General features: G+C 41.1%; 2 protein-coding genes across 4 annotated transcripts in view; both read right to left on the bottom strand.

Annotated features, from left to right (window-relative positions):
• Positions 1-23,790, bottom strand: part of DUSP16 (dual specificity phosphatase 16) — a 151,994-nt gene extending 128,204 nt beyond the window's left edge. The window contains exon 1 of the mRNA XM_019744716.3: positions 23,662-23,790. The gene's annotated coding sequence lies outside the window, so the exon portion shown is untranslated. The remainder of the gene's footprint in view (positions 1-23,661) is intronic.
• On the bottom strand, positions 6,469-23,801 carry GPR19 (G protein-coupled receptor 19). 3 transcript variants are annotated; one of them, XM_019744721.3, is made up of 3 exons: positions 23,662-23,797; positions 20,767-20,874; positions 6,470-8,423 (listed from the first exon to the last, which is right to left on the bottom strand). In XM_019744721.3, exons 2-3 carry the CDS (start codon positions 20,772-20,774, stop codon positions 7,154-7,156), a joined length of 1,278 nt encoding a protein of 425 aa, XP_019600280.3. In that variant the 5' UTR covers positions 20,775-20,874; positions 23,662-23,797; the 3' UTR covers positions 6,470-7,153. The 3 variants fall into 3 exon arrangements, with proteins under 3 accessions (XP_019600284.3, XP_019600280.3, XP_019600281.3); XM_019744725.3 differs by lacking the exon at positions 20,767-20,874 and having other exon boundaries at positions 6,469-8,384; positions 23,662-23,801; XM_019744722.3 differs by lacking the exon at positions 20,767-20,874 and having other exon boundaries at positions 6,476-8,423; positions 23,662-23,801.
• Positions 23,802-24,529: the final 728 nt, after the last annotated feature.

Here is a 24,529-nt window from a genome sequence, read left to right on the forward strand (position 1 = left end):
TATTTAATCTTTCAGCCTGTTTCTTCATGTATAAAAAAGGAGGAGGATAACTTTCACAGAGTAAGTACCCTGTTTCCCCCAAAATAAGACCTAGCTGGACAATCAACCCTGAGGTGTCTTTTGGAGCAAAAATTAATGTAAGACCCGGTATTATATTATTTATATTTTATTATATTATTATGTTATATTATATTATACCTGGTCTTATAGTAAAATACGACCGGTCTTATATTAACTTTTGCTCCAAAAGACGTATTAAAATCATGCTAGGGCTTATTTTCCGGTTGGGTCTTATTTTCAGAGAAACACAGTACTGTACAAGTGGAAAACTGAACAGAAGAATGACAATAAAAGTCTATGTTCTCAAGTATTTTGTGTATCCTGATTTTAGACCATTCCTTCTTAAGAAATATTTCAAGGGGGAAAAAAGTCCCTTTGGGGTTAAAGGTGAATAGAAGTAGCTCCACTACCTACCTCCCTTCCATTCAAATTCCTGCTCCCAATTATTCCTTCCACCTTGAGTCTGCAAAATCTTATCAGAAAAAAAAACTAAAGAAGGAAAACAGTGGCACAATTTGAATGTGGTATTAAAAACCTGTTTCGCCTAGAGTGAGTGAGCACAGGGCAGTTGTGTGCTAAGTGACTTGGAAGATGGAAAAATTCATTGGGTTATCAGTGACTAAAACTAACAATAACAGATAACCTTTACTGAGGGCTTCCCACGTGTTTTGTAGTGTGCTGAGTGATTTATTTACATGGATTTGGGCTCACTGTATTACTACAGCAATCCTATGAAGTGCTGTGACGGTTTTACATGGGAATTTACGTAGGCATATTATATTACCTAGTTATTTTATCAAACCCTAATGGAGGTGTTGCTGTGAAGGTACTTTGTCGATGTGGTGAACATCACAATCAGTTGACTTTGAGTTGACTCTCTTTGCTAATATGGGTAGGCCTTATCCAGTTGGTTGAAGGCCTCAAGAGCAAACATGAGGATTCCTGGCTGCGGCATGAAATCCTGCCTGTTGGCTGCTCTGTAGTTTCCAACCTCAAGACTGCAACATCAGCTACCTGAGTTTCTAGCCTGCCGGCCTTTCCTACAGATTTCAATCTAGCCAACTCCCTCAATCACGAGCCAATTTCTTAAATACTTCTTAAACTATTATCATCTATCTACCATCAAACTATGTCCTTTCAATTCTGTTTTTCTGGAGAACCCGAATACAGGTAGGCACTGTTATTTCCCCCATTTTAAAAGGGAACAAGCTGGGGTTTCAGAATAATTTGCTGGGTTAAACAGGTGGTAGGCACATCCTGACCTTCGACACAGAAGTTGACTCCAGAGCCCTTGAAAGGACCCATCATACTATTTGTGACAAAAGAAAACTTTGCTGGCTGGATATATCACTGGAATTTTGTGCCTAATTTTTACTAATTTTTAAAGGGTCTATCACACACAGCTCAGAAGTTGAACTGAATCTAGACTGATGAACAGAATATAAATCCATTCCTTCCAGCATTGTCCTGCCTGCCCTCTGCCGTACAACTCTCCACATCTGTTTTTATGCTGTCCAGGTATCTGTGCCATGGTCTTACCTAACAGAATATATAGCCTTCTTAAAGAGAATGTTCTTTGGAGGATATAGCAGGGAAGCAGAATAAAGGACCCATTCAAAATCCCTTAAAGGAGTTTTAATCACCTATATCTAGCTGCTGTGGGCAAACAGCTGGAACTGCTTTGACTACCTGTCTGCTGAAAACCAGATGATATGTTCAAGCTTCCAGACCTACATCATAATCCTGAAACAACTCGTCACTGCACAGCTCAGAATTTGTTGGGGATTATTTTCCTGCAGAACTGAAATCACACATTCTTAAAATTATAGGTGAGCTCTAATTGTATAACTCTAATTGTATAACTGAATTAGGGCTGATAGAGAATTCTTAAAGCAATATATAAAGAGGCTTCTTCTGAGAAAGAATACAGAGCTTTTGGACAGAAGTGTTCAGTTGAGCAAAAAGTTCAGAATGGCCCAGATTGTAGGGGCTCAGAAAATGAAAGAGGGTTTTAGGAAATAAGACAGGCCTAAAATAAACTTAACTGCCTACTCTCAGGAGCATAGGAACATTTACTCTTATGGAAAGTCCAGATTTGCACTGCTATGAAAAGGTCCATGAATTCTCCTCATCAAATGCTAAGAGAAGCAGAAAAGATAGAGGTCCTCGTACGTGTGGGTGGCACTACTGCCAGTTTGGTGGTCTGATGGGTTTTTTGGAAAATGTTACCATTTGTAAAATGGGTTTAAAATAATATTTTGACAAGTGATTTCATGTCTGCAAAAGGTATTAATTATTTTGGAATTTCCTCCAGTGTTTAGATGCTTTGTGTTTTGAACACACTGATTGATTAATCTACAGCTGCTTCTGGGTGCTCAGCAATTTTCCCGGTCTTGTTGCTATGAGACCAGGACTTCTCTGAAATCGCCAATGTGACAGGCATCCTGAAGAGGCGGTGAGTTCTGCCTGTTAGCCACAGTGCCACCAAGCGGTCATTTTTCAAAACAGTTCGACAAAGTCGATTTGCGTTTCCACTGTTCTCTAATTACAGCAGGGTACGGTCGTCTCTCAGATAAATTATTAGCAGGTTAACTGAACAGTGGGGTATTGTTTACTCTCTTCATATTCTTCTGCACACAGTGAGGATTTTTTCTTCTAATGAATGAATCATGCCATGGCAAGCAGGATGGAAAAAGGAATGGTGGACTGGTTGGCAGAAGGTATTTTAGTGTACCCCTAATCTGACCTCTCTCGGTTTTAATTTTCTAAACAATGAAGGGCTTGGGCTACGTCTCCCAACGTCCCTTCTACTCTAAAAGTTTCCAATTCCTTGCTGCTTTTACAGTTCTTTCTCACAGAGGGGCTGAACCTCTTGGTTATGTTGCTTCCAAGTGAATTTGAGCAGGTAGCATCCAGGCTGGAGGGGTAAAGGGAAGGACTGGGCCTGTCATGGCCACTAGACACTCCCCGCACAAGAACGCAGGACATGGTGAGGCCAAAAAGGAACACCCACGGAGCCATAAATAGGGAAGTCATACCACTATAGTCTCACTGGCGGCTGGGTTGGAGATATAGGAAACAGGCTTGTGGGAACAGAGTCCCAGAGAGCAGTTTCCAGGCTCTTGGCCTCACGTGGAAAGGTGCTGGCTCGGGTAGTAGATGGCCATCAGCTGTGGCTAGTTGGCCGTCAGCTGTTACCAGTTAGCCATTAGCCACTAATATAACTGCCGTGGCTAAGCTAGGGGGTTGGTTGTTGGTTGGTTGGCAGAGAAGTGAATAGCGGAGTCCAGTTAGCAAGGGGTTGGTTGGTTGGCAGAGAAGCGGATGGCAGATTGCGGATAGTGTGGCTCCTGCTTCCTGTGTCTCCAACCCAGCCGCCAGTGAGAATATAGTGGTGTGACTCCCCTATCTATGGCTCCGTGGGTGTTCCTCTTTGGCCTCACCATGTCCTGCATTCTTGTGCGGGGAGCAGGAGCTGAGACCCCGCATGACAAGGCTCCACACGATGTGCCATCCGCTTCTCTGCCAACCAACCAACCCCCTTGCCAGTGTAGCCACGGCAGTTATATCAGTGGTTAATGGCTGACCGGTAACAGCTGATGGCCATCCGATCACAGTTGATGGCCACTTACTACCTGAGCCAGCACCTTTCCACGTGAGGCCGAGAGCCTGGAAACTGCTGTCTGGGGCTCTGTCCCCACAGTTCCCACCAGGAGAGGCAAAACTGCCAACCTTATGTGGCCAATGATTCAGCTCCCCAATGCTTGGTGGAAGCCCCCCCCCCCCCAGTGAAAACAGAACTGGGGATCAGGTCCAGGCATCTTGGGTTAACCTGTGATGCAGGCCCACAGGGCAGCCCCTCTGAGCAGGATGTACAGGCTGGTTGCAATAATGCTTTTAATGAAGATGACAAGAAAAGGAGAAATTCGAATTTCACCCAAAGGATGCATCTCTGTGCCTTCCTCTGACAGTCTGGGAGCCTGGAGCCAGGTAGGAGAATTGTCTCTACTCTGAACCATGGCCCCCAGTGTGACCTTTCTTGAACTCCTGTTTGGAGGCTCCATGAAGCCAGGTCCAGGGTGCATGTTGTTATGTACCTCGTAAGGAGACTGGAGTAATTTCCTTCTTCTTTCCAAAAGCCTGCCTCCCTAAGACTTCACTCTGGTTCTTCCCAGGTAAATGTGAAAATGCTCATGTCGCTGAGACTTATGCAAATATTCATCAATCTGGGCCTTATATCCAATTTTCTCCCATTTTAAGATCAAGTGAGACGACAGGAATCTTGAATATTAAACTAAACTAAAATCAGTGAATTACCAACATGCTTACAGAGTACAGCTGAATTTTCACAGGTCCTATGATTTGGGGGCTTTCTCGATGGTGATTTGACTAACCCTCTGTCATGCAGGGAGTCACGCAGGGTGGCATGCGGGGTCTCTGGTCCCGCTCCCCGCATAAGAACGCAGGATATGGCGAGCCCAAAAAGGAACACCCACAGAGCCATAGGTAGGGGAGTCACACCACTATATTCTCACTGGCAGCTGGGTTGGAGACACGGGAAGCAGGAGCCACAGAATCCGCAATCCACACTCCGCCACACTCAGCGCTTGCCAGCCACCATCTTCTTGCTAGCCCCCATTTGCTGCTAGTGTAGCCACAGCAGTTATATTAGTGGCCAATGGCTCACTGGTTACAGCTGATGGCCAGCTAGCCACAGCTGATGGCCATGCAATCACAGTTGATGGCCATTTACTACCTGAGCCAGCACCTTTCCATGTGAGGCCGAGAGCCTGGAAACTGCACTCCTGGCTTTGTCTCCACACCCTCTTAATTTGTCATTATGTGGGGTATTTTTAAAAAGCTAGTACTTTCTATAACAAGAGTTTTTATAAGATGGTCTCACTGAATTTCCACTTACTGGGGTCAGCTCTTAGAACATTAAAGACAGAATGGAGCTTAGTAATCACACAGTAATCTCTTTTAGTTTAAACTGAGAACTAAATTAAACATAAAAATAAATTTGAAATGAATTAAATTTAGCTTTTTACAATCTAACTTAAAAAATAATATTCCACTTAAAAGGGTAAAAAAGAAATTATTTCTATTTTTTTTAACAAGGCTGAACCATAAGATTCAAGGGCCAAGTGACACAAACATTGGCACGCTTTGTCATTTTTAGAGTGCCATTTACTGATGAGATGAGTAAGAATATGAGAAAGAAAAGGAAGAAAAATATGAGATATTACTTTTATCTTTTGAATGTGTTGAAAGAAACACCTCCACTTGAAAACATCAGCTCTATAGATGTTTTGCAGATGAAATGTTTTATCGTTGTTGCTTACCCCAAATATCAACCCCAATTTTGTTTCATTTCCCTGTGTCTGTGAGGTGGGAATGTACAAGCTTCTTTCTGTATCTCAGACATTCAGCACCATTAATCCAACAACCTATCCACAGCCAAGGAAAAAGTGAGGGCCAGCTCATTAAATTTCATCTAGACTCTCCTTTTAAGAATGGTCAGGTCCTCTAAACATTAGACTTCCACCAGAGCAGCAGCCAGGAAGCCCATCGAGGCATGGATGGGTTTGGCCACTTGTGTGTTCTTTAGAGAGACGTCTGTAATGTCAAAGAAAGAGCAACAGACTTGCAGTTAGAAGAGCTAAGTGTGAATACCAGATGACATACTCCAACTTGGACAAGTCACAGAACGTTGAGTTCCAGTTTCATCTATAAAACAGATGATAATAAGCACATCACAGAATTCTTGAGAGGATAAAATGAGATCATGCAGGTAAAAGTGCTGAACCACTGAAATTACTATTTGCAGCTCTTGTTAACTAAGGTGTGAAAATGCCTGCTTGTCTTGTCTGTAAGTCCTTTATTGTTTAAATACGTGGAAGAACATTTTAAAAATGTGCTAGTCCTAGATTTGAAATAATGGAGACCTGGCAACTAGAGAAAGAAAATTCCGAGTTATCACAGGCAAAGAAGAGTTTGAGCTGGCATGATGGTGTATCCTGGAGAGAGATGAGGGGGAGGAGGCGCTGGCCGGAGACATGGCCTCGTGTCCTAGTCTTGAGGAGAAAGAAGGTGCTCCTTCCCCTGGCTGTCCTAGTGTATACAGTTAGGGCCAGGCAGCCAAAGGGCAGAGCACGGGGGAATGCCATCTGTCATTTTTCCCTTTAGCATTTTCTAGGCTTGCCTAGAAAGGGCACCTGCTCATTTGCTTGAATTTAACTTAAAGAAGGAAAGTAAATGTCCTAAACATAGCCTAGATTGGACACAGATGTGAGAAAAACATCCCACTGACTTTAAATTTTCCAAGGCATCCTCAGCCGCTTAAGTTAAGGGAAAATGAAAACAAGAGGGAGCGAAGGAGAGAGAGAAGGAGGGAGGGGGAGAGAGAGAGAGAGAGAGAGAGAGAGAGAGAGAGAGAGAAAACGTGTGCGCGCGAGACAGAGAGATTAGGTTAACTCTGTAAGCTTTCTTTCCCTAAGAATCCTGATTAAAATTAAATCCCAGAAGACTGCCCAGCAAGGTCCAGTATATTCCAATACTGTATATGGAGTGCTTTCTATAGCAGATCTGGGCAGTGACTACTTAGAAGGTAATGTAAAACCATATACAATATTAACGATTCCTAAATGTTGCTTAGTAGAAGCAGCACAAGTCTCTGAAATGTGTGACAGAGGGGATTTCATTCGGAACAGAAGCCCACAGTTACAACATTTCAGTAGGGAGGAGAAAAAGGAAACAAGTAAACTATGTTGAATCATGAATCAAAGACTGTGTGTATGGTTTATGCTTTTTGAACCTAATGGTAATTAAAAAGTAGGAAAGCATTTTCTTTTTTTTTTTTCTGTGCATGTAAATAATATAGTAAAAGGAGCTCAAGATGAATGCTTCCCTTAAAACAAAAAGGAAAATAAAAACCACAAAACTATAATCAATAAGTGAATGCATTTTACAAAAGAAAACATTCCCCATTCCCCTCAGAAAGTTGACTGAAAAAATATATAAATAGCTTGTTTTTTTATAGTTAAAGCTTTTTTAATCTCTGGCGCATAACAATAATTGAAAGAATTCTGAGAAATTAGACAAAAGTATTTGGTGGATTTGAGTTAATGGGCCAAGCAAGCTTTTTTTCCTTGGCTTCTCTGTCAAATGAATCATAGATTGAGTCTTTGGTTATAGTTTTGGCCATGGGAGGGATTTCTGAAATGCCAACATAGTTTTTTTTGGCCATCCTTGAACTGGTTGTGATAGTATAGGCATTGCTTCGGTAACATTTCATCGAGGACATGCAAAAAGTCTCTTTCATTCCTCTCCTAAAATTGGCATTATAAATTGAATACAGAGTAGGTTTCGAGGCTGAAGAACTAAAGGATATCCATGTGATCGCTGTGAACACAAGGGAACTTTTCTTATAGTCTCGTTCCTGGGGGTGCCACAGCTGAGCCACATGAAAAGGCAGCCAGGAGAGCAAAAACAATAGGTTTAAAATGAGGAACATCTTGATAGTTTTCACTTTTGTCCTTGGGACAATGTTCATTGTTCTCCTCACAGTTCGGCCATCAGTGCCTATTCTCCAAATATACTTTATGACCTTCTGGTAAAATAAGATTATGAGGACAGATGGAACCACAAAGCCCACCAAGAAGTGGATGACAGTATAGGCAGTTCCTTCCCAGGAGGAGGGGAGGAAATAGTTACAGTGGTTGTCCCAGTTGGTGCCGAAGAAAAAGAACACGGGGGTCACAAAGGCTGCATCAAAGACCCACGACGCTGCGATCATTTTCTTGGCTTTTTCTCTGGACACCTTGAAGCTCAGAGGGTAGACAATGGTATAGAACCGGTCTATGCAGATGGAGAGGAGCACATAGATCTGGACGCCTGGGGTGAGATACTGGAAATACCGAACCACCTTGCACATCGCATCACCCAGTGTCCACCTGCCGGTGGTGAACTGCAGCAGGACGAAAGGCGTGCTGGCAAAGCTGACGAGAAGATCCGCACAGGCCATGGAGACCACAAAGTAGTTGGTGGTGGACTGAGTCCTCCTACTCCGGTGGATGACCAAACAGACCAAGGAATTACCAACGATAGAAAACAACCACAGGGTCCCAAAGAAAATGCTGGCTATGGCCACTTCCCCGGGTTTCAGTCCATATTGCAGGTCTGTTCTGTTGCTCATCCAACCGTGCTCCTCATATAAATCCGTCAGGTCATGGCTTGGCAGACGCGTAGCTGTTTCAGTGCAGCTGTGGTTTTGGAGGGGCACCAGAAGTGTCGGAATAACCAAACGTGGCTTGCGGTTATCCATTCTGTGAGCAAAAACCATATTCATTTTTTTTCTCTTAGTTCTACATAAGAAAAAAAGAATGAAGCCTCCTGTTAAAATGGTGTTCTACCGATTGAGTTCTAAGGCTAACAATCTTATTTGACACTTAGATTGGCTGTCATTTGTCAATGAGTAGGACTTGTGCACTGGCAGGAAACCCTGACTACTATCCAGAAAAAACTCTGGCCCCACTTCTCTTTCACTTCAGGAGCTGTTTTTAGCAGATCCCAGCTCAGGCTCCCTCTGGCCTCACCCCCTCTTTCCCCTTAGTCAAATGTGGGAGAACTCATGCCAAGCCCCACTCCTAAACATATCCTTATTGGGGATCACAGAGGGTTAGGGAGCTCAAACCTGAGTCACGGTAAGGGTGTTACCCCCATCTGAAGAGCTGTTGGAATTCTGGGCAAGTAAGTGAGAAGTTCCTGAATGTCGTAACATTAAAGTAATGAGGCTGCAAGAGAGGAAAACTCAGGCAGATGGAAATACTCAGATGTCAGCTATGGAAATAGCTAACAGAAATCTGTGAATACAGACTGGCTGGCTACTGGGAAGGACCCAGTCCTTACTTATTGCAGAATTTCCATTACACAAACATTATGGAGGCAGATGGAGCAACCATAACACTTCTACACGAGCCAGAAGTAGCTCCTAATTTAATGACCTCTGAAAATAGCCTGCTTTTTCCAAAAGATGATGTGGTTCAGGAACTAATAGCTTGCCACCTGTCAATGACATATTTTGATGCTATTCTTAGTTATTGTTTCATAAAATGACATAGTGACTGAACAACATACAAGATGTCGTCTAAAGAATGTAACCAGATTATTAGAAACTTTATGGCATTCAGATGATTAAAAACAACCAAATATAGGGGGTGGTCGGTTAGCTCAGTTGGTTAGAGCATGGTGCTAATAAAACCAAGGTTGCTGTTTCGATCCCCACGTGGGCCACTGTGAGCTGCATCCTCCTTAAAAACAAACAAACACACAGTGTGAGGGATATAAATTATAAACGTCTAAGTTTTGCTTTGTCTTGTGCACCTGAAACTAATTAAAAATAAATTAATTAAAATGGGAAAAAAAATAAAAAAACAAGTAATTCTTGGGGATGTAATGTACAGCATAGGGAATATAGTCAATAATATTGTGATAGCTGGTACAATGTTAGATGGTTGCTGGACTTACGGTGATCACTTCTTTAGGTATATAAATGTTGAGTAACTATGGTGTACACATGAAACTAATATAATATTGTATGCTAATTATATTTTTAATAAAAATCTTCAAAAAAAAAGAAGAAAAAAAAACAAACAACAACAAAAAAAACACACAAAAAAACCCCAACCAAATATAACTGTTACTCAGCAACTTTGTAAGAGCTTATGATTCTTAGATATAGAATAATATAACGTTTAGTATTTATCTTGTTTTGTACTATTCAGTGAGGAAAAAAGTTACACTTTTGAATAGGTAAAAAGATTGTATAATTGTGGGCCACTCAATTAAAATCGAGGTGACTTTGGTCACAGGAGGATCATTAAAGTTTAATTTGCTCTGACTCTATTAAACGGAAGGAGAAAGCATAGCAATTGAATCCGTAATAACCAGAGCAATTCCATCTGGCCTGTGGCAGCAACAGGCTGTAGCAGGACCTGTGTCTTTCTTGGTGGGTTCCTGTGAGTACACCGCACAAAGAAATGTCTCTGAAATTTTAGAGGTGGGATGAAAGAACAGTTCTTAATGAGAGAAAACTTAACGATCCAGTTTTCCTTGAAAGACATTTGCACTAATTTGTGGTAGGGACTGGAGTGTCATTAATATATATTGTCCTCATCAAGACACCACGTCCAACAAAAGTGTGGAGTGCAGGGGAACATAGTAAATGCCAGTTCCATGCTTCCGTCAGGATTTGCATCCGTGAGGCAGCCCTACTTAATGTTGCTAAGAGAAATGAAGACAATGAGACATCTGACTATTGAAAGAGCTTTAAGCATGGCTAGCTAGCTGCTAGTCAATTGTAGGAAGAGCAGCCATACTTTCCATATTAAAACAACAGTCTGAAAACAGAACGTCAGCTCTAAAATTAGCACTGTCCTAGAAAATAATCTGGAATGCATGATCTTCATAGTTATAGAACTGAAATGTTTTCACCTTCATCTGTGTAAAACTTACAAAATGCCAAAAGAAACCCAATTTTTAAAAAGATGTCAAGTTTAAAAATAAAACAGAGGAGCAATTCTCCCAGACAGCAAGAGCTGTTCTAAACTTTTTGGGGATGGCTGTGGCCAAAATACAACAAGGCGTCAGTGGCACAGGCACTTTTCTCTACTCAATATATACACTAAAACCTGCGAACTTCGTTCTGTTTCTCTCTTCCTCTCCTAGCAAAACTCTCCAGGTGAAACGCAAATTCGCGCCTCCAGCTCACGAGCTGTGAGGCCTCCTTTCATCACTGCCTCCAGCTCCTTTACCCCAGTGAGTGTGTCTGCTGATTTCTCCAGCCTGACCACTTGGAAGCAGAGGGTTTCAATGCTCAGAAATGGGCCAAGGAAACCCGGGGAGTTCCGGAGTCTAGGTCTCCCCTGATGATGGCATGACTTTCTGACTCTGCCTAAAATTGCTGCAGCTCTGTTTATTCAGTCAGTAAACCAAGAAACTGCGCTGGGTACTAAGGAAACAAAGATAAGTAAGGCCCTTAAAAGGGTAAATGTATAAATAAACTGCCGTATTATAATTAAATTCCGGAATAATTATAATTAACTGCTAAAAACAGACGAGGAGCTAAGTGCCAGAGAAAAATAGGGATCCAGTTGTGCTTAGGATAGGAGGGAGAAAAGGAGGTGAGGTTAGAACTGGGGATTTGGAGGGTGACTAGGACTTCTTCAGGAAGACCAAGGCGTAAAAAAAAAAAAAAAAAAAAATCCAAGGGAGAGAGAGCATATGGAATGAATTTGGAGGTCATCTTTCTGGGTTGAGCTTTTTTGGGACCTTTTCCCCTTAGAGACATAGTTTCCTGCAGACCGTACCTCCTGGAGTATATAGTTTCTAAATGCCCTACAATCAAACTGACCTAAATTTTTCCCATGGTTACAACGAGAGGCTATATTTTCTGCATTCATGGGCTGAAATGCGGTCAGACAGTGGATACGAATATTAGCATATCCAGAATGGTTGTGGTATCCTTGTTCATACTACACTTTGTTAGTCCTTCACTGCAGCATTTTCTGTTTCTTTGGCTTTAGAACAATGATTCTCTAGCTTGGCAACACACTGGACTCTCCCAGGGAGCTTTATAAAAAATACTGACGCCTGGGTCCTACCCCAGGGACTCTAATTTAATTGGTCTGGAGTGCAGCCTGGGTATCGGGATGTTTCAGAGTTCCCCCGGTGACCCTAATGTGCAGCCAGGATAAAGACTCAGTGCTTTAGAATTACTTCCATGTTCCTTTCTTCCCCCACTAAGCTATGGGCTCCTGGGAGGAGCGTGTTATTCTTTTTCCATGCTCTACAGCTTCCATTGAAGTTCTTTACATTAATAACTGCTTATTAAATATTTACTGAGTTGAATCCACAAGGACAGAGAACTGAAATACGTGACTCCTACTCTAGGTGGCTCTGCAAGGAGAATTAAACGCCGAGAGAGAAAATCATTGTGTATTCACAGGGCGCTGCAACACTGGTGACCATGGAGATAGGGGAAAGCATGAGAAGAACAGGGTCAGTGAACTGAAGTCACCCAGGTCAACTGCTACATGAAACAGAACTCTTACTTAAGGGAGCGTGAAGGTAGTTTAGGTGTCCTCAGACAGGCTCCCGCACCTCGCTCCCAGAAAAAATAGTCTGCCGTATGATAACTAAATTCTAGGGTCCCAAGTCAAATTTTAGAAAGGTCTCTCTCCCCTGCTCCATTAATTTGGAAATAAATACATCTTCCAGGGAGTGTTTCTGAAATATGACGGCTGCTTAAATAGTAATTATGTCCAAGTCATCCATACACAATAATGTTAAGAGAGACAGGAAAGACTTCGTGACCTCTGTCCTGCTCAGCCTATCTCCTCCCAACCAGTTCCGAGACTCCATGTGACACACTCCACTAGGTTGAGTACCGAAGGCCCTTATTAAAACATAGCTCTATATAGTCTCTAAGAAAGGAGTCATTCATGCACTGGGGTCTGAGAGATGTGTTTTAGCATGTACATGGGGCAAACGGTAGAGAACTAGGGATTCGGTGGACCTCTGTACTGGTGGGATCCTAGAGAGCCTGGGAAGGGAATGTACCTGTCAGTTTGTATTGTAATTTTTATTTTGAACATTTGTCTCTCCCATTAGGTTGTAAGTTCCTTGAGGACAGAAACTGTCCTCAAGATCTCTGCATCCCTGGGGCATATAGATATTAATAAAGGTTTATTGCATATATAAATGGATAGATGTGTTAATAAAAATGATCCAATACTTGAAAACAAGTAAAAGAGTATAGCAAATCTTTTTTAAAATCATGCTAGGACATTGTTAGACGGGCTTCTCCAAGGGATTACTTCTCTGGAAGACTGTATCTGTGCTTGATTTTGCTGTTTATTCACTATATGACTAGAATCCAGACACTGTGAAGTTATGTGTTAAAATGCAGATTTCTGTCTAGGAGAAAAATAATCCTACAGGTTATGGACTTACTGCCCTGGAGGACATTATTAACTGGTATTGTGTCTACCTAGCAATCTTATGCTGACATTCTTTTAAAAAAACAAAAACAAAAACCCAAAGAAACTCATTTCTTCAAATGCTCTGGGAACAAGCCTTATTGTTTCATTGGTTCCTTCAGTAATAAGTTAATAAACCTTTGACATATGGTCGTTCTATATTTGCATGAGAGTCATACCTTTATGATTGTTTAAAATCATACTTTGATGGATGGTTGAATGGATGACTGGAAACTAGTGAGAGGACCACAATGAGGACTAGGGGCAGAGGTGACAAACTTTATTCACATCACACTTCTGCCATGGGCTATTCCTGGCTAAGTTCTGCTGGTTAGGTTTCTTCCAGATTCAAAAAATCCTAAGGAATGATTTTTTATTTTTCTTTCCCTCCTGAAATTATAAGTATTTACAGACATTCTTACAATGTAGAAAGACCATTTTTATTTCTGAGATTTGTTCAAAAATGTCATGTCAAACTAGAATTTTTATAATATTGAATTTTAACGTGATTTGGTTGGGGGTGGGGAAGTGTTTTCTGTAGAATGGGAAGTATCTGCTGGACCTGAAGAGACACAGAGTTGTTTACTAATGAGCAGTAAGATTAATTACAAGGATGACAACAGTTATCATATCAATACTACCAAGAGCTGGTACTTTTTCTGTGCTTACTATGTGTCAGACACTTTATATGTGTAGCCCTTAAAGGTAGGTTACATTATTCACCCTGTTTCATAAATGAAAAAAACTGAAGTTCTTTGCCAAGTTCATACAGTTGGAAAGTGGTCACCCAGGATTGCCTCTTTCCAAAGCTCATACTCTTCCCCACCCTGGTGCTTCATGCCCGGGGAAGCCACAAGGGCTGGATCTGAATTCAGAGGGTCACACTGGTTATAAACGGATAGGTCTTTCTTGACACCTCAGTCAAATACAGGAATATAAAGCTACTCCCCACAGCCTCTTAACTACCTACAGATACATCTGTTGAATATGCTAGCTCAGAAATATGTGACATAGTGAACATTTGGCAGGGTGGGGGAGTCTCTCCCACCATATACTGCATGGAAGCTTAGCATCAAAAGTGCAGTAGACATGCTGGTCTAGAAATACATATTTTTTTCAGAATAAAGTATCAGAGTTTTGGAAATTCATTCTGAAGGATGAGTAACTGTTGCCTTTTAAATGCAGAATGAAAGCAGAACTCTAGACTTCAGTCTAAATTAAAGTGAGGAAAAATTTTGATCAATGGTTTTACCCCAAGTAGGAAACTGTCTTTTTAAATTTTTAGTAGTTTTAATTCAGAAAATACCATAGTGGTAGATATTTTCTCTTAAGCCTTTCACTGTTATAGAGACTTGATTTGCCTATATGGGAAAATGAGAAATGCCTGGAGCAGTTGTGGGCTGGGACTGGCTTGCATGGGCGCCCCAGAGCCAGCTGTGCACATTTCTTCCCAACTCCAAGTTCAATGACATCATGTTGGTCTCATGAATCTGCCATGAGAAGAATATTCACACTACAGAAATTGACAAGCACCACAAATCACGTTTTTCTCCCTGAAGAGACAAGTTGATAACATTTACTAGCTTACCACTTCTAGTAGTGGAGGGTAACCTATCCCGAAACCTGAACTCACACACATCCCTGAATTTACAAATGGCTAAAGAGGCCCCATAGGCTCTTTGGAAGCTTCCTGAATGGCTATATTGCTTTCTGTCCCTGAGCTATGGCTCTGGTGTGGACATTGAGCTAAGTGCTTTATAGAACTGGATAAGGCCCAGGTGGTCAGTCACCAGCGTGACTGTTGTTGGGGAACAGGAAAACCCTAATGTGCCACCCAAATAGGGTTACCAGATGGAATACAAGATGCCCAGTTAAATGTGAATTTCAAATAACAAATTATTTTTAGCGTAAGTATGTTCCATGCAGTATCCCATACATGGTGGCCTGTATTTTTATTCACTAAATCTGACAAACCTACACGCAGAACATATCTATTTTTCATCTCACAATATAGGAATATTGCAAAGTGGTTATGTATGCAGGCTTGGAAGTCAAACAGCTGAAGTATGAATCCACCTCCATCACTCACTCACTAATTCTGAGACCCAGGACAACTTATCTCATCCTCTGGAGCTCTAGTTGTCTTATCACCTAGATAATTAGTTCCTATCTCATTTGATTAGCATGAGGATTAAATGAGATAATATATGCACAGGAGTTAAATGAATTAATGCAAGTCAATCTGCCTGGTACGAGGAAAATACTCAATAAGTGTTATTATCCTTGTATAGTTTTATAAAACACCTTAGTTCAGTATCTGGTACATAGCAAGTACTTCAAAAATTAGCACTCTTACTACCATCAGCCCATAAAAGTCTTTAAAGTCATATGACAAGCAAATATTAGTAACCATATCACACAACACATACTATAGCGATAATACTAACATTAGTCACATAATTTGGCTTCGTTAAGGGTGAATGGCTTTTGTGAAGGGGCCTGGGTCCACAATCATCATTCGCAATTAGGGTTTCCAGGTGGGAATTCCCTCCTGTTCTCAGGAATTTTTTTCGCCTTCCCGTTCGGGAATCCCGAGATATAAACAGTTTTCTGTTCTCCATGATGAATCATTTCCACAAAGTTTTGGCCGATATTACCAACCACCTGGGTTCAAGGAGCTAATTTTCCCGATTTTCAAACCAACTTTTCTCAGGATTCGTAAACAGAAAAGGGAAAAAAATTCCCGAGAATGGGCGGGAACTCCCACCAGGAAACCCTAGCGATAAATAGAAAAAATGTCTAAGCGATACATTGTGAGTAGTACATTTATTTCCAATTGTGGGTATTACTGGGTTCAAGGAGCCGATTTTCCCAATTTCCCAACCAACTTTTCTCGGGATTCGGGAACGGGAAAGCGAAAAAGATTCCTGAGAACAGGCGGGAATTCCCGCCTGGAAACCCTATTCGCAATGTTTTTAAGGAGAAAATGACTGAGGTCCAAATAAATAAACACCTTTCTCCAAGTTGGGGATGATTTTTTAGTTAATATGTTAGCCAGATTAAACTTTTTTCTACACCCTAAACCAACGTATGCAACATAACTGGATTGAATGTCTTTCTCAAAAGCTTATAGAATCTACTCTGCTTAAATTATTTCTATTAGATAATTTTGAATAACTGCAAAAGAAACTCATATTTCCAGTGAAAACAGAGTTTCCTCTCCACCATTTGAGACCACTAGTGTCACAGGCTTATAAGCCTGGAATTTCCTATATTGACCTTTTCCCTTTCCTCCTCTTTTATAATATATATAAATATTCCTTCATAATACTTCCAGCTCTGTGCCTTTTGACCTGTCTCCCTACAGGGATCAGTTTCCTGAGATCAGACTGGGTGCATTTTCTTTTTGTTTGGATATTGGTTATGCTTTCAAGGGGAGCCTGATTTTTTCAACAGAGAGGGGTTTTCAAAACAGCCTCCTCTAACTTCACAAAATAGCCCACAACATAGTTATTACAATATTACTGACTATATGGAGCTTTGCTATTAATTAAAGGAAACAATGTATGTAGTAGGCAGAAAGGCCCCGGAAAGCTAACGCCCTAATCCCTGTAACTTGTGAATATGTTACGTTCTATAGCAAAAGGGACACTGTATATATAATTAAGGTTACGGAACTTAAAATGAGAAGATTATCCTGAATTATTCAGGTAGGCCCAAACTTAAGAGCCCTGAAGAACAGAGAGCCTTCTCTGGTTGGTGGCAGAGAGAGGTGGCAGAAGAAGTCAGAGGTAGATTCCAAGCATGAGAAGGAATTGACAGGCTGTTGCTGGCTCAAGATGCAGGGGCCCACGTGCGAGAACCAGGGAGAGGCCTCTAGGAGTGATGGGTGGCCCCCAACTGACAACCACCAAAGAAATGTGCCCTTAGTCCTACAACCACCAGGCGCTCGATTCTGCCAACCGTGAAAATGCGCGTGGCATGGGAGTCATCCCTGGAGCCCCCACAAAGGAACGCAGTCCTGCCAATCCCTTGATTTCAGCCTGTGAGACTAAGCAGAGAAACAAGCCTAGCACTTCAGACCTGCACAACTGTGACACAGAAATGACTATGAACTTAAGCCACTAAATTTTTGTTCATTTGGTAGAGCAGCAATAGAAACTAATTCAATACAGCATTTTGTATATACCTGAGGGTAATGACTAAAATTTATACCAGTCATTCTGTCACTTTCCACCATCCACCAGCATCTAGAATATTAGAAACCCTGAAACGCTTGAAGAGTGTACAGTGCTTTCTACTTCACCTTAAACATTGGACTGGGAGCTAAGAAACCTGGGTTCTGATTCACTGGACAGCAAGTCAAAAGACCTAGGTCTTATTTTTATATCAGTGTACGGACCATAAGTAAATCAATCTCGTCGAATCTGTTTCTATGTCTACAATATGAATGAGTTGGTCTGGATGATTTTTAACGTCATTTTAGAAATGAACGAGAACTGATAGATAGACAAGGCGATGAGCAACATGCATCCATTGAACTTATAACCCACCCTTTCACCCAGCAGAGCTCATCCTGAGAGAGCTGCCGGGGCCAGCACCGTGAGATTCTGACACCCAAGAGCAGTAGGATTGGTCTCCAAAGAAGAGGTGAATTTTACCGAGGGGCCAGCTGAGCCATCCTCAATTGTCCTAGATGGGCCAACAATCTTCTACTGAAGATCCCTTGCAAAAAGACTTGCCAACTGTGTTTGCTCTCCATTCTAATACCTAACTTCTCAGAGGGGAGAAATATTTATTAGAACCCCTGATTGTCTTCTACCAGTTCTCCACACCTCTCTTCCCAGTAGGGGGTCTTTTGAATTCTGAAAGCAATTTGGTGAAGGAATTTGAACCTCAGCAAAAATTTCATTCATTATAACAAACATTTTTTGAAGACCTGCTGTGTGCTCACTGAGTTAAAGTAAAGGCAAACAGTTGTTTTAGAAGTAAATGTTCAGTTTCATTTCCAAGCTGTGATTTCAGTATCAATTTCTCCAGTAGTGTGACTTAAATAGGACAGAGGTGAGGGAGCAAAGACCATACTCATTGCTCTCAAAGTGAAGAGCTGTACAAGAAATGTGATTTACAGGTATTTGAAAAGAAGGTGAAAGATTTGTTCAGAACCAAGTATAAGCTGAACAGGGAGCTACAAAGAACTCTTATTTTTCAGAAGCATTTACATTTGTCTCCCATCAAATTCACATCAACATTCTGGGTAAATTTTGATCTGCACCACTGTCCTCAATCAGGGTTTTCCAAAAACTTCAAGCTCATGGAGCAAAAGTCAGATTTGAATTTGCATTAATGTATATTTTTCATAGACAAATTATGCAACAATATGTATCACTGAAAATATGGTTGATTGTATATTTGCATGTTTCATATGTTTAATATATATTTTAGTGTCAAATATTTTTAGATATTTTATAGGTTAAGATGCTACTGCTATCATTTCTCAATGCTTCTTATTTTAATGCACATCAGCAATGGTTGACCCAAATGACCTACACAAGTAATTTTCAACCTTGCTTCAGAGGTAGATGTGACAAATGTATTCATGCGTGTGACACACTCAGATATATCCAGAATTATATGCAACACTAGAAGCTCGACCTATAACTCCAACACAATATTCAACCTAAAAAGTCATGGTGAGAAGAAAATAATTATGTAGATATCCTTAAATTTATTATAATTAAATTAAAAAAAGAAATCACTGGCAAATTCTGGTACTTTATCAGCAAGCAATTATTTGCGACAGGCATCTTTCGTTTAGGACACAGCAATCTATTTTGACACTTTGGTTGATAAGCACAAGATAGATAGATAGATAGATAGATAGATAGATAGATAGATAGATAGATAGATAGATAGAAAGAAAGAAGAAAGATGGATGGATTTTTTGATGGATGGATGGATGGATGGATGGATGGATGGATAGATAGATATAGATCCTGTACACCTGAAATTTGAATTCTTCAAGGCTAAAGGGTGCCTGGCCCAGAGAGCCAGAAAAAAAATAAGAAGAGAAACATGGTTCTCCTCCCCACGGTGTGATTCTATACACCTGTTATAAAAGTCTACTAATGAGCATTTTTCTGGAAGTAACTATGATTGACAAAGCCATTGACATTTCAGGAAGGTTTCATAGCTTATACCCAAATTTAAAGGTGTATTTCCTTCTTTACATATGGAAGAAAATAACTCTATGCACATTTTAAATATGAAGAGGACGCACTGAGTAGTGGTTGAGAGCATAGGCTCTAGAGCAGTGGTTCAGAGGTAATTTTGCCTCCCAGGGGCCATTGGGCAATGTCTGGAAACATTCTTGGTTGTCACAACTGGGAAGAGGCCAAGGATGCTGCTACACATTCTATAAGAAAGAGGAAAGCACTCCTAACAAAGAATTACCCAAATGCCAACAGTGCATTCGAGAAACCCCGTTCTAGAGCTCAGGCAGGTTTCAAATCACTTATTACCTATGTAGCCTCTGCAAGTTACTTAGCATCTCTGTGCTTATTGAGTGTCTTCACCAGGAAAATTAGGATAATAAAAGTACCCACCTTACTGATCTGTTGTGAGAATAAAATTATACAAGAAAGGAGCTAAGAACAATGTCTGGATCAAAGCATGTGCTCAACAAACGTTTACTTTTGTTACCATTATATGTGTTGAAAAACACTGAGCAGAAATACACCAAAATTTTAACAATGGTTGTTTCTAGGTGGCGAGATCATGACTGATTTTTATTTTCATTACACTTTTCTACTTCTCTATATTTTCCAAATTTTCTGTACATGTATTAATCTAATATCCAAAAACATATATTTGTAAAGAATGTAGAGGAAAGAATTTTACTTGTGATATAGTGGAAAGAGCACAGAATTAGAAAGACCTGGATTCAGATCCTGGCTGTATTTGTGTGACTTTGGCCAGATTAGTTAAGCTCTCTGAGCTTCAGTTTCCTGGTCAGAAATTGAGGCTAATAATGCACATCATAGAATTTCTATCAGGATTAGACATGACAGACATCCAGTGCCTAGGAAAGTATACTGAAAGAAAGGCTCCAGAAGATGACTGCTGTAAAAGTTTAGCCAAGGGAAAATCACTCTACAAACAGGGAAATATATTCATGATGGTAACTCCCGTTTTGCTTTTCAAACTATCCTCTTGGAGAGGCCACCTCCCATCTCATTCCATTTTTGCCTTGGTTCATAGAGGAGAAATTGCATCCACACTCTGGTCCTCCTCTAGTTCTTCTCCCTCCCTGTTTAGATACCATAGGGAAGGATTGAATAATTCGGCTGGCAGGGCCTGACTCATTGAGCAGGGTTTACTAGCAGCAGGTAAATTACTGTGACCAAGAGGCAGGACCCAGGCTTCTTTTCTCATATCCTTCCCTTGTGCTTACTATGTCCCTTCTCATATCCTATTTCATTCCTGACTTACAAACTGAAAGCATACTTGGCAAAGCCTCTCCTCAAGGGGGAAGCCTCTCCATTTTTCTCTCTTCTAACTTCTCCAGTTCAGCTGGTTAAGTAGATTGCCCCCTTTCAGATCTGAGAGGGATGAGTAGGAAGCCCAGCTAAGGCTTTCAGATCAAAGCCTCTAGTGTGCACTCGCATACCTGCTCATCTGAGAAGGCCCCCGAGTGCGGTGGGCGTGCAGCGCTTGCCAGGCTATATGTGCTTCCAGCAGGGCTGTTTCTTTGGCACAACTCACTCAGCAGGTAACACTGGAGGAAGAGTGAATAGGATTCAGGGACTCACACCTTACCCACAAACCCCACCCTTCCGCTCCTTAGTTACTTAATTAGATTGAAAAATAATAGAAAAGGTTGTATTTATGTATATTATCAGGAGAGGTGATAATTAGGCTTAAAATACTTTAAGCTTAATTAGCCTGCTGTCTCAAATTCAAATCCTAAGCAACCTGTCAAGATGCTCTGAGATCATCTTTTGCACTCAGGCCCTGATTGCCACGGTTTGGGAAAGGCAGTCTGGCTCCAACCCACTCTGACACTGAAGATCCCAGCGTTCTCTAGGGAGTAGTCTTGCAGTCCTGTGAGTTCTTGGTGCAATGTTCTGGGGACTGGGAGCCACAGTTTATTAGGACAGGACTGCCTGGGGCAGGAACTGACCTTCTCAAGACATTAACTGTCAACCCGAGTGAACTTTCTCAATGTTGGGTGATGGTGCCAGGCAGAAAACATGAGAGCAAAATGAGACCGTTTGGGATGCCTCCATTTACTGTAGATATGCATTAAAATATCAGAACTGCATTCCAAATATAAATAAAAAGTCAGGGGGTTGGTAATCCCCAGGAAAAGAATGTATGGATACGTCTCGAATTCTAGTGTGCCACTGCTCCAGGGGTCACTCTGAGTGGCATACATAAATTTCAGGCACAATTCTGACTGCTGCCAAGTTTTCTCCTACTGTACATTTACCTCCTCACTAGACTCCCTATAAACACGCGCAAAACAAAATCAGCATGGGACCCCAAACTGGCTCCAGCGGAGTGCTGTCAGGCTGTGTCTTCCCATTTTTCATTTGCAAATACATATTGAGAGCTTACCATAAACCAGGCCTGGTGCTAAAGTGCTAGAAATCCAAAGATGGAAGGATACAAGAAGTTCCCTTCAGATGACGATACAGTAATAGTGTAAAAGTGTTACTTGTCCAAGGGCAATGTAGATTTCAGCTGGGATCAAAGGTTTAAGCCAAAGGACTGAAGTTCAGTATTAAAGTTCAATATTGACTGACTCTTCACAGTTTTCTTCAGTGAAACTCTGAAGGGAAACACCTCATTTAGGGAAGAATTTCACAAATTTTAGATTCCTGTCCCTTTTCTTCCTCTTTGTCTCTCTGACCTAATAAATTCTCTTGGTTTTCCCACAGCATATAAAAATGAGATCAGTCATCTTTTTATTTTCAATGGCCAGAAGGGAAACGATACAGACCAAAGGAAGAAAATCCTTGTATCAGAAATTCCCAGAAGTTAAAAAAAAACAACAACTTCATTTTCCCTTAAAAACCTAAAATAATTTGTCAAGAGAGAAATCTATTCCCTTATTTTAAAGTATGATAACATTATTTTAAAGCAATAAACCTAGTTAGTTTGATATCATAGTTTATGTTAATAATTTTAGAAGTTTAATCTATTTTGAAAACCAGGTAAGTGCTTTTAAAGATAACATGCCTAGGCTGGTCTTATTACTAGGTTCGAAGAATAGAAGAATGTTTCCTGGTTCGATTAAAAAAAAAAAAAATCAGCCATGATGTAATTCTAGATTTCTTTTTTTCCTTTAGACATCATTTAGTCACCATAGTAACACAGTGTTTTACTACCAGATATCTATACAGCACAAGGGGAAGAGAATAGGCAATTACTTACTGGGTTCTTTGGGGGTACAGAATGTGGCTATTGGGATAATTCAAGATTAAAGGCAGATTTCACTGGGGATCTGTGAAATCGGATTCAATCTTCTAGTAGCATCAGCTGAACAAAATTTGTAGCCAAATCAACTGCTGACATGTGAAATACCAGTAGAGAAGCAGCATAGTTCAGTGATTAAGATCATAAACTCTGGGGTCAAGGTTTTTGGGTCCAAATCTACTATTTGCTAGCATGTGACCTTGGGAGAGTTAGTTCCCTAAGCTCTCTGTGCCTCAGTTTCTTCATCTCCAAAATGTGAGTACTAATAATACCTCCTTCAGAGGGTTATTATAAGGATTAAATGACAGATTATTTGTGCTTAGACTGATGCCTTACACATAGCAAGAACTTTATAAGTATTTGTTAAATAAAGATGAAATAAAATTTAAATTTGCTAGCTTCCCTCTTTGTGGCTGGGCAGAAATGGTCAACGATACCAAGATTTGAGTGCATGGCAGATTATTTTAGCCTACAACTTTGGAAGATTCCTTTGAGAACTTCCTGGGGTCCTTCTTGGTAGCTATTCTATACGATTTGGAATTCAGTGGCCGGGAATTCAGTGGCCGTCTACTGTCCTAAACTAAGAGCTGGAAACAACCACAAGCACTCTGGCATCAGGAACATCAAAAGGTAGACGATTGCACCGCACAAAGAAACAGCACGCCTGCCCACTCAGGCTCCCTAAACCACTGCCAATAACCTCTGGGAACATGGGCACCAAAGAAGCAGCTGAAAAGAGATGAAATAGGATTTTATTGCAGGGACAATGAAATCTAATTGGTTTCAGTTAATATTATTTTTTTCCTCTTTCCAGGATTCAAAGAAAAATAATCCTGATCACCAATGAGTGCTTTGTTTTATTAATTATCAATACAGAATTTCCATCTAATTTGTCTTCAACAGGCACGGGTGAATTATTCATTTTACAGAACTACCAAGGCATCTTTTCGGACCTGTAACAAACATAAAGCCCCAACCAGCAAATAAACCAAGACAAAATCTCCCAATTGCCTGGAAAAAAATAAGGTATTTTGTACTCTGAGCCAAATTTCAGCCACAATACCGCGGGATCTCTAGCACATACCTCCATCCGGACTTGATTTTAGAGACGGTCTCCTTGGGTCTTCTTGATCAGGAATAGCCCTTGCATGGGAGTTTGGAGAATGACATAAACCACCAGGAAAGCTTGGGAACGCATTCATATCTGTCTTCTGCTTTTCCCTTGGCTCGCAGCCCGCTTCCTGGTAGGGAGACAAGATGACGCTTTGCAGGTTTGACTATTAAACCATCTTCCCGCCCCCAGCCCCACTCACTTGGTGCCCCTCCCTTCCCCTTTCCAAGGCTCTGGAATGTGTCACATGGGAAATGGATCATGTGGCTCGAGGGGAGAATCTGGCCATCTTTTCTCTCCCTTCCCCCACTTTTCCTTTCAGGAGCAAAGCAGCAGAAATCTCCAACCTCATTGGCTCTGACCAAAAATCTCCATATGAAAAGGAGAAAATCCAACCATCCAAACCTCCAGGCTTTTCCACTTTATATTTTGTTTTATTTTCCATTTGAACGTTTCATCGTGGGCATTCAGAGTTTCTTGGTAGAATGGGAAACGATGCTTTCTCCCCAGCCCCTTTCTTTCTTATCATCAGTACCTTAACATGGCACTGTGTTCCTTAACCAGCCTCCGGAGCCCCCTGGCACATCTGGGACAAAGGAGTATTCAGCACCACGGACAGCATTACACCCCTTCAGCGTTCCCTAAAGCCATGTTGTTGTCCATTTTCCTCTCAGGTAGATAACAATATTTTTAAAATACTTCCCTAAGGTCTTGTTTAGTGCTCCGACTTCCCATCAATTTACTGTTACCTTATGAATGCAAATGTAATTTTTATACATCGTTAAACCTAAAGGCCATCCATGCCTACCTCCCTGTCCCCATCCCACCATCCATCCTCATC

This window comes from Rhinolophus sinicus, chromosome 1 (genome assembly GCF_057876585.1).
Source record: "Rhinolophus sinicus isolate RSI-liver-muscle chromosome 1, RSI-T2T, whole genome shotgun sequence".
In the NCBI taxonomy this organism is placed as follows: Eukaryota; Metazoa; Chordata; class Mammalia; order Chiroptera; family Rhinolophidae; genus Rhinolophus; species Rhinolophus sinicus.